This window comes from Numida meleagris, chromosome 6 (assembly GCF_002078875.1).
Source record: "Numida meleagris isolate 19003 breed g44 Domestic line chromosome 6, NumMel1.0, whole genome shotgun sequence".
Lineage (NCBI taxonomy): Eukaryota > Metazoa > Chordata > Aves > Galliformes > Numididae > Numida > Numida meleagris.
Window position 1 is genome coordinate 19,356,380 of NC_034414.1, and position 13,779 is coordinate 19,370,158.

General features: G+C 45.5%; 1 protein-coding gene across 3 annotated transcripts in view; it reads right to left on the minus strand.

Moving 5' to 3' along the window:
- Positions 1 to 13,021, minus strand: part of PAMR1 (peptidase domain containing associated with muscle regeneration 1) — a 55,815-nt gene extending 42,794 nt beyond the window's left edge. For all 3 annotated transcript variants that reach the window (XM_021402236.1, XM_021402235.1, XM_021402234.1), the window contains exons 1-3: positions 12,894 to 13,021; positions 1,574 to 1,750; positions 805 to 933 (exon numbers count right to left, since the gene is read on the minus strand). In XM_021402236.1, the coding sequence (XP_021257911.1) occupies positions 805 to 933; positions 1,574 to 1,750; positions 12,894 to 12,966 (379 nt within the window). In that variant the 5' untranslated portion in view covers positions 12,967 to 13,021. The remainder of the gene's footprint in view (positions 1 to 804; positions 934 to 1,573; positions 1,751 to 12,893) is intronic.

Here is a 13,779-nt window from a genome sequence, read left to right on the forward strand (position 1 = left end):
CAGATTAAATTGTTGCTTTAACATCTGTGACTAAGATAAGATATTCTTAAGCATGTGGAATAATGGACAGAATAGAGTAGAAAAAGTAGACCCTGCTTTCATCCCTTTCAGTGAAACATGAGCAAAGAGGCAGCCAGTAAAAACTGAGAGAGGGTTGGTGAATGGCTGTACTTTCACTTGCTGGAAAGTGGTAAAGGGAATACTTGTGTTAAATGGTCTTCAATTAGTTTATGGAACTCATTATTAAAAGATAGCGTTAGGACCAACAATTTAGCAAAATCCAAGCAGGAGGGACCTGGAAAACACTGTTTTCTAATGCTGCCTTGGAATATACTGGAGCTGCAAGGAGAGGAAAGTGCTGGGACTCCTTGGGGCTGATTCTGCAGCCCAGGGGTTGAGAGAGGACAGAGGAGAAGCTCTCTGATGTAACTACTGCCCATGTAAATGTTTGTGTTGCTTAAGTCCTCTGGAGAATCAGTCATGCTGACGTATGTCCAAGAAATGCAGAGACCAGGAGATTTTCAGAGTCACAGTAGTTAAAGTTTTAAAATAAAACAAAACAGAAGTTTAGTAGAGTTGTGTAGTCCCATGACTTGGGGCCCAGGCTAATCTCTAGCAGACAATCCTGGGGAGGGAACTTTTCCCTGCTGTACATCTGCTCAGTGCCCACTTGGGTTTATCCTCTCCTGCTGCTGTGCTTTATGGAGGTCATGGTACCAAACAGCTGGAAGGGCACAGCACGGTTCTGGCTCCATCCCACTGCTCCCTGCCCCTAGCCTGCCTCTGCCCACGCAGGACACTTACTCATGCAGTCCCCTCCATACCAGCCGGCTCTGCACTCCGCGCAGTAGATCCCTTTGATGTAGAAGTCATCAAGTGTTCCTCCCCAGGAGCCGTTACGGCATGACTTGCAGTTCTCAAAAATGGTGCAGCCTGAAAGGAGATCCGCTGTGTCAGAGGAAAGCCCAGGTGAATTGCCCTAAGAGGAGAGGAGCAGCTGTGCTCTGTTCTGTACAATAAATGCCAACAACATTAGTGACTGCTGTGGTGCTGACAGCTTCCCAGCTGTGAACCATACCCAGCCTCCACTCCCAAACCCTAGGCAGCTTAGACTCTGAGATCTGGAGCCGAGCTCTTTGTCTGACTGGCCTGAGCCTCTAAATCTCGTTGCTTTAGCTATAAATGCCTCTCAGGAGTCTGAGTGTGCATGCCGGTGCAGGTTGGGCTCAGCCTCAGTGGTTCTAGTGTCTTCTGATATGGCCCTGTTTCCTGCTTTCCCCTTTCGCTCTGCCCTCTCCTCAATAGTCAGACTTCTGATCGTCCCTCCTTCCTCACGCTGGGGATGCACTTCAGCCCAGAGCACCTATGAGACATTCCTGGTGGGTAGCCAGCCGCAACATCACTCTTCAGCAGCTGCCAAGCCTGCCTGAGAAGCCCTGAGCAAGGACAGTGCTTCTGGTAGAAGAATTCCTGGCAGGAGCTGCATCTGCTGCTAGAGTGCCTGTCCAAGTGCCCATTGCCTTCACTGCTCAGCAGCTGTCTTTACATGACCACAGCATGGCAGTAAGCATACCTGGGTGTATTAAACAGGAATCGCACTCATTCTCCTCATTCCTGCAGCAGGGAATGGTGTAGCCCACTTTTTCTTTCCGTCCTGGACAGACGCACTCAATCTGGTCGTACTCGCAGCATTCCCGGCACATGATGTTCCACTCTGCCCCAGGGCAGTTCTCATTGATCACTGTGTACTCTGCAAGTGGAGAGAGGAGGGATAGAGGGGGCAGAAAAAAAATCCCATTATCTGGAGAGGATTGACAGAATCTGTTGTTCAGCAGTTTGTCAGATCATGCACAGTAAGAGGTTGTCCCAGGTCTTCAGCACAGGAAACTGCAAACTATGTGGTAACATGCAGCCAGAATACCAGATTGGTTTGGGTTTCTAAAGGACCCACAGGCAGTTTTGCAGGGTCAGACAGAGGAGGCATATACAGGAAGGTAAGGAATATATTCGCTTCATTCTTTCCTCTGTAAGGCTTTCCCTTCACATCTGCATTGAGAAAAATAATCCCTTCTATTTTTTAATTAGATCATAAGAGAAACTCTTCTTCAAATCTAAGGTCTGACTTACAGACTTGTATACATGTAGATTATCTGAACTACAATGGCATGTTTTTTTTCAGTTTGTGTGTTTGCTGCTCTCAAAGAGTAAGATGTCCACCAGGAAGGGGCAACAACACAGCTGGGCTGTAGCCAGTTTCGCTCCTTATTTTCATTCAGAAGTACACAGCTTTATACAGTTTCATTGTCAAAGGAAACAAGATTTTTCATTATTTTAAAGGTTAATTTTGTTAGGAGTTTCTAATACTGCAACATTACTAATGTTTTTTTATTAGCTAGCATAACCTTAATTGCTAGTATTTAAGCTATGCAAGACATACCCTTTTAGGAAAGGGCACTGTGATACCTCTAGTACAACTCTGGACAGTAAGTGCAGCTCCCACCTCCACTGTCAGCATGCTGTCTAAGTTCCACAGATGGAAGTCTAATGAGTACACGGGGCTGTCAGCATGTCTCTTACCCAGCTGGCAGGCCTGATGGCTGCTTTCATGGAGTGCCATGGTAAGGAGTGTGAGAGCAGACTAGAAAGATGAGACATGAAGAAAACTTGATGAGACTCTTTCTTCTTCTCACTCCCTTCCCTCACCCTCCTTTTCTTTCTCGATTGTTGTTAGGTAACATTCTTTTTTTCTTTTGTTTTCAACTCTGAGTGACAGAGCTGCATTGTCATTGGACCGAGCTGTTCTTCCGTAAGGCGCTCTCCTCTTTCGTTGGGCCCCATACCCTAATTACTATGTCTGCCACAGCTCCCTGCCTCTAAACTTTGCTGCTCTCTCTCTCTTGATCCTTCATGGTCTTGTGAAACCTGATTCCTCAGAGGTTTTTTTCTCTCAGGTGACATTTGGTCCATCAAAAAGGGACCACCAACTGTTCCTTCATTTCTTTCCCTTTGGCTGGGAAATGAAATTAAGCCCTTCACGCTCCTCAGGACTGAGCCTTTCCCAGCTCATTGCAGCTCTGAATTTGGAAACCAGGCTGCTGTTTGTGCAAAAACCTTTCTGTTCCCTCCTGATCCCCACAACCACTCCAAAAAGGAAAAAAGTGCATCTGTCATTCAATAAAATTCTCAATTTTTTTATTCCAGTAATTCTTGCATCAAAGTAACTGTAGTGTTTAGCAGTTATATAGCCTTTTGCCTGTAGATGTCAAGATGCTTCACATAGCTGTTTTTCCAGATGGGAAACTGAAACATAAGAGAGGTGAAGTGACTTTGCTCAAGGTCCCAGAGAAAAACAATAGCAGAGCCAGGAATTAAACTTGTGCCTTCTAATTCCCAGAACAGCAGTCAATCAACTTGGCCAAGTTGGGACTTCTTCATATGTGGCTATTATTCTCTTCTAATGAAGCAATTTATCTATGAACTGTATCTGAATCAGATTCCACAGCAAATTGATTACACGTGTCTAATTAACTTATTAGAACTGACATTCAACTTGATCCATCTCATCAAACATGACTAGAAAAAGCTGTTTCTGTGGTGTGGGGGGGGGGGGGGGAGTCTTTCAATCCTTATTGAAGGAGGACTCCCCAAAGTCTGGGCAATAAATAACTACCCAACACTCAGGAGCTTTTGCAAAGCTTAGTTCAAATTTTTGAGTTACCCAACTTGAACAAGATATCCAATGTTCCTCAAGATTGCTAAGGCTTATCAATAAAATGGCTATATCCACTTGGACTGTAGCTTCAAATTTCTCAAGAGAAGCTGCTATCTGTATAATGATTTGAATGTTTGCAGGCAGGGTTGCACTAGGCTGACTAAGGCATGTCTCCATCTTTGCAGAAATTCAAAAACTGTTGAGATAAGGCTATGATCAAGGCAACATAACTTCCAGGTTAGCATTTCTCTGAGAGAGTCTGGGCCAGGTCACCTCCAGAGCTCCATTTCAACGTAAATTATTCTGTGATTCTGTGACACACGTATTTCTATGTGTAGAGTGTGTGCATATGTGCATTTATTTTTATGTGCAGAGCGTGTGTACACAACAAGGCCAAAAAGCAGGTGTCAGGCTTAACAGTTATTGAATTGAATGGGTCTACTGGAAGCATAAGTTGAGCTTAAGATAACGTGTGGTGTTAAAATAGGAGCAGCGGATCTTGGCCCTTAAAGAAATGTAAAAATATATTTGCTGACATCTAGAAATGCTTTTTGCACACTTCTTGCCTTTGTCTCAGTGGAGACAATGAAAACAGACTGTCTTTTGATTTACTGTCAGTTGAATTCCCTCCCAGGTTCTCAGGTACTGCAGTTTGGGCAATATATATAACCTTGACAGGGGAACTTGTGGGTCTGAGGTGTGTTTTTAAGTGATCCTCTCTAGGATTCTGTTCACAGACACCATTAAATCTGTTCTTCTGAAGTTTAGTATAAGCTATTTTTTAAGGAAATTCGTGGAAAGTTTTGATATATCCCTTTAATAATTGTAGGATCCCTTTTGTGTTGCGTATATATCTTGTGGCTGCTGAACAAAAGGCAAAGGAACACTTTCTGGGGTTGCACAGAGATGCACAGAGCAGTGCATATGGTTCTGTTGCTGAGCACAGTCTGGGCTCCAGTGAGGAAAAGGCATGACCCTGTTCCCCATTGTGTGTCTGGGGAATGGGAACCATTTGCCACTGGGGGTTCCCTGCAGACACAGTTGGCCATTACCACCCTGAAAGAGAAAAGTTAGATACAGGGGAAGATTTAATGAGTGAGTGAAATGCCAGTGGTGGATGGGGTAATTGTGAGGCACTCTGTGGGCCTGACTCTGGTAATTGTCCAGAGAAGGCAGGCTGGCATGCAGGCAGTAGCTGTGCCTCCCAGTGTCACACGCAGTGCAGAAAGTGGTTTGACCTGATTTTGGAAGAAGCAGGAAGAAGCTACTTGACAACCCCTACAAAATATTTTGCTGAACACAGCAAACAAGTCTCAGGACAGGCAAACAAACAGTGAATTAATTTATGGGATTTTAATGATGGAAGGAAAGCCCATTAAATCCAGGAAATAGACAGCACATATGGAAGCAGCTCAAGACCATGGAAACCAAGCAAGAAATAGCTGTGTAGGGAAGGCATGCGAACAGCTGGGGAAGGTGCCACGGGAATGCCCACTGTGCTCAGCAGCCTGGCAGAGCTTGATGCTGGGTTTTGCCTCTTGCTTCAAGTTCAGCCTGGGGGAGGTGTGCAATGGAGAAATGGGGGCAGTGTGCAACTAGCTGGTACTTCTCATGCACTTCCAGGTTTGGATGGATACACAGTCACACTGTTCTGAACTGACATCAGAACCCAGGGGAACTGCCTGGACCCTGCCGCATGGGGCATATTTCAGATCCTACAGCCAGGCTTTCAGTGATTGATTCTGTAAGACAGAAGCACGAGAGGATGCTCTCAGGCAGCGCCTGTGTTTCCATGGGTTCTAAGTGGCCTTCCTGTTGGCAACATCAGCCCAAGGGCTGTTACAGCAAAGGCAATTCATCAGACATGCTGCCACCTCCCCTGCTCTCCCATATTTACCTGAGGCTTTGGGAAGCTCTCCCTGCTAACAGGCAGTCCCTGTTAGCCTACATGTGTGTGATGAGCTGCAGTGAGGAGAGGTGATGCAGGAGTGCCTGGAGAGGCTGGCTCTGTTTGTCTCAGCTGAGCCCGCGCCAGGAGCCTGCTGAATGCAGGTGAAGTGCACATACTGAGGAACCAGTGCTCAATAAGTGCATGGCCAATCTGCTGAATAGCGTAATGCTTTCTGACTTCCCTGTGCAGGCAAGGCCTCAGTTTCTCCACAGATCCTCAAGACTGCAAAGACAAGATGTTCAGCCTTTGCTCTTGATTTTAATTCAGCTCCGTGTTTGTCCTTGTAAAAGCAGTGCTTGTCTGCCTGTCTCTGTACCATATTCCTGCAGGAGCCAGTGAAGCACTGGAAGCGGGTTACTCCTGCTGCTATCATAGCTATAAGGTGAAATATAACTTTAATCTGCTGGACTATCAAGCTTCTGCTGTCACTCACTCCATTTACAAAGTTGCAGGAAATCCAGCTTTGATTTGACTTGTCTGGCCATCCACATCCCTCACTTGCTCTGTCTTAGAGCTCCCTTATTTGCTTTTTATTTCTGCTTTGCTTTTTCAAAAGGTGCTGACTTCCTTGTTCAAGATATGCCTAGGCTCAGCAGCATGGTGTGCAGCAGAGGAGCCTAAACAGTGGGTGATGCAGTCATCTCCTTGATGCAACCATTTCTGTTTTTCCTATCTCCCTCATGGCACACACGTGAGTCAGCCATTTCTGTCCAGGCCAAACCTCAAATAATATCCTTTCCCAAACTGCAGAACCTCGGAAAGTGAGGTGATAAAAACTCCACAAGAAATTCTTTATTAGTACTTGGGAAGGATGGCCATGGAGGTTTGACAGAAATACTGTTTGAAATTGAATCGAAATGCAGCCTTCCAAAAGGGTAGTTTTTACTGCACCATTCTGAAAAGCTGGAAGTCTCCTTGGAAGATAAGTGAAGGCTCCATTAGCAGTCACCCTGAAGAGTGGAGATATGTTTTTTATTCTTATGCCAGTGAGTTCAAAGAGGATGCCCAAGTAATAAAAAATAGCTGCAAGGATAAGACCATCTTAAAGCACTAGTTCTATTCAGTGCAAGGTCTGCTGGAAAGGATAGTGATGAGTCCTATGGGATATGCAATGAGCCCAGTCAAATCTCTCGTTTGAGAGAAAAGCAGAGACCTACAAGGGATGGAAAAAGTCTGATCATCAAAGAATGCTATGTCTTAGAGCTCAGGGATGAAGGGAGGACTGCCAAAAGCCAAACTGAACTTGACCTTGCAAAGGAAATTAGAATAATAGTAAAAGGTTCTTCAGCCATTAAAAAAAATAAGGAAAGAAGAAAAGTGACTCTTGTGGGATAGAGGTGCAGATAAAATGTGAGATGGTGTTGGACAGTGCAGTGAGTTGCTAGCTTTCATTTTCAGGGAGTCTACTTATGGGGAACCTGTGAGCAAAACTGACACATTATTGGTTTGAGGGCATGGAAACAAATCAAGCATGATCCATGTATTAGTGAACTTCTAACCAACTACAGTTTGCAGTGTCGGATATTCCAAGTAAACCGGATTCCGTTTTGGTTTATCCTACAACATTAGACCTAAACATCTGGTGATTGACAAATGAATTCACAAGAATGCTGCTGCCTCAAGGCTGGGTTGGACAGCTCTTTACTGTAAGACTTCAATTTCAGCCCACTTGTTTCTTCTCATGGTAAATTTGTCAGACGCCTTACTAGATAGAAGGGAGATTTCTGTTCAAAATGGCTTGGAGCTAAGAAAATTATATGCCTCAGAACTAAAGTGAATTGGAGCAAGCCCAGTCACCCAAATTAACTCTTGTGTCTTCCACTTCTTTGAAAGAATGGCATTTTTAAGCAGATGTCCATGCTGCTGATGAAATGGAACACCTCCATCCCTTCTGTCTCTGATTTCCTATTTTCACTCCCTTTGTGCTGGCATTAGCTGGTACATGGAGGGATCAGAGGACTGATTTGGCAGAAAACAATTTTGCATCTCCTTCCCTCCTTGCAAAAAAAAGTTGCAGCCTAAATGTGCTCTGCAGTCCAAAAGAGAGTACTTCAGGACCTTACTGGACGTATCTATTTATCAGAACACAGAAGAAAGTGTTTTGTAAGGACATCCATACCTTGATCTGAACCATGGATCTTCCCATCTGTTCTGTTACCCTGCAAAGATGAGTTTTCCTCCTATCCTATCATTTATCTATCAGCCCATGGATATAACACTACTTTGGCTCAAGGAAATATAATTTCAAATTGCTTTAAAAAGTGGTGCATGAATTAAAAGTGTATTGTAAATAAGAGGTACAGATACATCTCTAAAATTAGAGTCCATGGTGGACGACTGCTCCAATGTGTTTATTCAACCAGCTCATGTTTCACAGATAAGAATATAGCCCTTTTTATTTTATTGCCTTTTTTTGTTAAGCATAATGCTCAATAACAATTACTGACTTCTGCAGAAGAAGCAAGCATTTGAGTTCGAAGGAACAATTTCTTAAGGCTCTTATTAGGGAATGTTCAGCTGTGTAATAATTCTGAAATCAAAGATTCTCATTTAAAGAAAAAATAGCTCCAACAGAGGTGAAGCCTAGTAAGAGCAAATGTTTTCTTCCTATTCGGGTCTGTCTCATTTTTATGACTGCTTCAGTCTGCTCTTTATTCAAGTTTACTGTCATTACACGAATGTGGAGGCTGGTCTTCATCCCGTAGGTGTTGTGTGTGGACATTAATGACATGAGGAGCAATAAGCACACAGAAGAACTACGATTTTTCAACTGGAAATGAGAAACCTTGGGTGAAAACTGTGGCTCCACTATGATGAACAGCAAAGATATTTTGAATTCAGAAACCGATCTCAGAAGGAAAGAGATATTACTCTAAGAGGCTTTTACTGGTGCACTTGGAAAACAGTGTACCCCAAACCATTTTCCAATGATGGAAAGCGCGGGTCTTTAGTCCTGACCTTTTTATGCCTCAGATAATATATTGTGTGCAATCCCACTATTTTCCTAATAGGTGGCTTAAGAAGATGAAAGACACAATGCTGTCTCTAAAAGGCCTTGGTTCTCCTTAGAAATTATGTGCCTACTCTTCTTTTTAGCAGCTGAGCTAATTAAATGAGGGGCTAAAATACATCCTTGTTTTAGCTTTACTGCGTGTGCTTCATTTAAGGATTACAGGCCGTTGTTGAATAATCGGACTGCTTCTCCCAGTGAGCCAGCTCCCATCCTTTCCTGGCTATTAGTGTGCTTTCACACAGCAGTAAGAGGGAGGTGAAAACATGGAAGGATTTCTACAAACAAAAAAAACCCCAAAAATAACGAGCCAAAGCCAGTGGGTGAACGCGGGGGGAAGTCTACTATACTAAGCTGACTGTCCACTTAATAAATGTGCATTAACTCCACCATCCTTCTTAAGTTCCAAATGCATGGTTGTGTTGAAGGCAGACTAACTATGGAAAGTATATTCTGTTTCAGAAGTGCACTGAAAAGCTGTCTAGTGTCTGTACAACTGTGTTCTGCTGGATGAGGCCACGGTTGGCCTAAACTCTGTCTTGTTGGCAATACAGATAATGGTTCACATAGCTATAAGGCTAATGCACATTCTTCTTTGACTCAGAAGTGGGGTGTGTCTTAATGTTTCCGAACATGAGGCTCTCTATTCTAGGCTTCCTGTTGTCATGTAGTGTATTGTAGCTATAAAATTCAGAAATAGATAGTCCTGTTGCTCATAACAGCCCTTAAGTTTGCTTCAGTGTGCTCCTACAGTAATGCCTTTTCACACTTGCAAGCTTCCTCTCTTAACTGGGCTGGATAAACAAATCATAAACTCTCAACGCTTCTGCTCTGGCAAAAGAGGAGAAAAGAATTGTTACTTCAGTAAGAAGTAATTTTGAGATCTCCATCTGGTCCTTGGGATTTCCCGTATCTATCTCAATCCACGCTGCTGCCTTTTGTTCAGTCAATAATAAAAATCAAGTATCTCAATGTAACTGAAAGGAAAGCCAAGTAAAAAAAAAAAAATCATGCTTCCTATTTGTGGGGTATAGGCGTTGCTCATCTAAGAGTTATAACAGTGGCTTAATGCATAAAGAGCATTTCCAGTCTTAACTGAAAATAGGAGTGTCCATCCATTCAGTCTGTCTGTACCATGAAACCTTGAGATCCCACTTTCACTCAGCCAGCTTTTCCCAGTAGTGATGCCCACTGGCTGTTGCAGGCCTACTTCCTTTCTTCTCATGTTTCAGCAGCCCTTTTTTTAGCAGTAAGCTGTACCACAAAAAATAGAGCCATACTCCATACACTGCAAGTAGAAATCTGTTCCCTTCTATATTTTCTTGTACAAAGCCTTATATGCCTTCCTTTCTCTCTAGGGACAGACTGGCTAGTCTGTAGGGCCAGAGAGATGCTTTGAGCACACAAGCCTCCATCGCGTTTCAGATCTTGCTCCAATTAAACCTTGTTCCTCCCAGCACACATCTTCCCTTGCCCTCAAAATACCACAGCTTTCTCTTTCTGTATCTTTTCGCCTTAGTCAGATTTAAATTGCAGGCCATCATCTATGCTAACAGCCAGGGTGTTTTAGCATCTAAAGCAACCTGAAGAAAACTGCACTAAACCTCCTCCTCCTTCAGTTTCTCCTCTGTAATTATGAGATGGTATTTTGATCTCATTATTGGCACCGTGGCATTGTGTGTTTGTCTGAGAAGGGCTGTGACATGGTCAAACAGCTAGGACACAGATGGAACACAGAGGTTACTACATTACTCATCAGGCCTTGATTTCTTTCTGGGATAGAAAAGCTTATTCTGGCCAGGGAAATTACACTAATGTGACTGGGAAGAGATTTTGTTTTTCTTGTGCTGCAAAACAAGGAACAGGAGCAGGTATGAATGCAGTGCTTTTGAGGTTAAAGAGCCCAGCCTTCATTAACAGGCCTGGGGAACAGAGTTCTGTGATGGGGGGGAATATTGGGAAATCTGTGGAAAAGAAACAGCTGCAAGATTTAATTCCATGACCACACGACACAAGAACGTGCTTGTGCTAAACGTGGAGAAGTGGTGCTAGACCTTCAAGTGCTTCCTTGCTGTAGCTGTGTCAGACCTGGACCAGGTTGGCAGAACACTTGCAGCTAACATTGCTTGCATAGAAATAGCCCAAACAGACAGCAGCCAGATCCCTGAGCCCTCACCTCAAGTTTTACACTATGCAGCTCCCCTGGGGCTGTAGTTCAGCCCTGGACAAGGGCTGCAGGGTGCCCCCCCAGCTGCCAGCCCTGTGCCCTTGCTGATGGCTTGTCTCCCTGCCCCTCAGCTGCCTCCCCACCACAACTCTTGTTCCATGGGCAGGAGAGGGAAGCCCACGTCCCTGAGGGAACCACACTGCTGGAGGCACCTGTGTGGCCCTGCAGTGGGGCAGGCTCCCTCTGGGCTACACAAAGCCCAGCCTGGGGGTACTGAAGGGCTCACGGGGACTCCTGGGAGGTGGCCTCGGGGTTGAGCATGTGTAAACCCAACTTTCCTCTAAAGCAGAAAGTGAGGCTCTCAGCCTTTGTCCATGCTAGGAAGCTAAACATGTGAACTGAAGTAACCCATTTGCTAAGATTGAATGCATCTGGATGCCTCTGAATGCATCTGGGCTTCACTTCTCTAGACAGAGGATGGAGGAGGAGGGGAAGAGAGACTGGGGAGGGTTAAGATATGCAGGAGCACACACAAACACACATGTATTTTTAAGGAAATATGAGTCACTGGCACTTCAGGGTTATTCCAAAAATCAACTCCCAGACCTCCTCTGACTCCAGCCCCCAACTCTTGAGGCAGGCCCTGTGCAACTGGGTGTGATAAATAGGGATAAAAATTGGATACATCTGTGGGGAGGAGGCATAGTGCTATTTTCCAACCTGCCCTGACTTGCTCAGGCCACTGCACTGTTGAGTCCTTGCCCTGGCCGGGAGCTCCTTTCCTGCCCTTGTGTGTGGAGTGAGAGGCACAGAGTGGGCAGGGGGATGGCTGTAGATGTGAGACCCCACTGCCCTGCAGTCACTGTCCCTGGTGCATGAGGAGCTGGTGCCGGGCGGGTGACGAATCTCTCTGCAACAGCCAGCTGCTGGCCTGGCACCGCCTGTCCTTAGGAGTGCTCGGGCATGTGACAGAGGGACAGGCTGCCACGAGGACAAGAAGTAGGTGCAGGTGGGACAGCAGGACAGTGTTTTGTGCTGGTGCCCCTGGGGGAAGCTTTGGCAGCAGACAGTCTCCGTGCCACCCAGGCCCTGAGGATTGGTGAGGCAGAATGCTGCAGAGCAGACCCTCTGGTTCAGTCCCCAGTGAGGCGGGCTCTGAAGCCCCATCCTTGACACCGATAATTTATAGCCATCACAGGCTGCCTGCATGCCTGACACCTCCCCTGGTCTGCCGTTCCCTCCAAGGTGCTTACCTTGCCGGCAGCATTGCGACCTGGGGGCACCTGACCTCCCAGTCAGCAGCCTGCAGGATGCTGACAGCCATCTGTGCCAGCGGCTCCAGCCGCTTCCAGGTGTAAACAGCCCGCGTTCATGGCCACATCACAGCAAATCTGCACTCACCAGTAAACACCTTTCATTTAGCCTTATCAAGAAGAAGCTGAACATGCTGGCTCAGCAGAAACTGGAGCACAGCTAGACTACAAAAAAGATTATTTTGCTTTAACAAGGCTTCCCCTTCAAAAGAATAATATTGGAAGCGCTAAAGCCCAGATCGGAAACAATGTGTGGCTTTTGTTTTCTTTTTTTTCCTACACTTTTTTCCTCCTTTGCCTTCATTCTTGGTGTTGGGGCCGGAGAGGAAAGTCTCTGTCTTGCCAAACTAAACAAATTACGCTTTATAATTTGGAGTCTTAAATGCCTCTTTTTTTATCATCATTTCCTTAGCATTGAGTGTTGAGAAAGTAAAGCAGTAGTAGGTGAAGTGATTGCAAACCCTTTTCTTGATGGCCATTGGCAAACAAATCTAGCCAGTTGTTTCTCTTTAAGGCTATTAAGCTTGCCTGGAAACCATCCCTGGGCAGACCTCCCCCCACACGCTCTCCATACCAGCGAGAAATGCATCGATAAAGCAGAGCCCCTTCCTGCTATTCTTACCACCCCTGCAGATCTCTCCACTTCCCATGACAGCGCATGAGCTCAAACCCCTCTGACCACACTGAAGGAAAGGCACAGATTCAACCGTGCCGGGAATGCAGACGCTCACTTACGGTACCTCTCGGCAAGCAGGAGATGAGCAGAAGCTGGAGGAGGGTAAGTCCTATGTGTGTCCAGGGGGCTCGCTCCATACTGCTCAGGCCGGTGCAGCGGTGTGACTGCTCAGGAAGGGAGAGCAGGCAAACAGCTTTTACTGGGACCTCACCAGCTCCAGGCTGCAAGAGATCTCGGATTTCAGACCTCGGCTGGCTCCCATCCTCACCAGAGGGGAACTACCTTCAAGAGACTTCTCAGGCGTCCAGAAGCACGACGTCACCCCAAACCTCTCCAACTGCTGCCTTAACCCTTTCTGAACTCTGGCAGCCGATTGCTTTTGTGATGTGTTTATTGGCTTTTAGTGCTCAGCTGTAAGATAGCAATTTTCATCTCAGAAAGAAAGATATTGTAAAGAGGGAAGAAACAGAAACATGAATTTCTGTTCATGAGTCATCCCCATTGCAGTGGATAAGCTGAAGTTAGAGATGTCTCCAGAAGGAGGCGCTTGGTGCAAGCTCCCTCTGGACACGCGGGGCTGATGTATCCCCAGGGTGCTGCCATCACTTGCGTGGATGCCCAGAGGGATTCCTGGCCCACACTCTTGTGACTGGTCAGCCCTACTAAGTGACACGTGCGCCATTACAACAAGCCTGAAATAGCTCTGCTTCCTTATAATGGGCCAGATGAATGAATGAGGTTTGCTAAGTTTTTGCTCCGCAGTGGATGAAAACCGCAGAACACAAAAGGAATCACTTGGAATACAGATGCTTGAGCTAGTCAGAAGCTTTTCACAAAGTCTGTTTCTGCCAGAAAATGCAACTTTGGCAAAATTGAAATGTTTTGTCGGAACATGTTGATATTGAGGAAACGTTCAATCCAAACAAAGGAGACCATCACATTTGGATTTT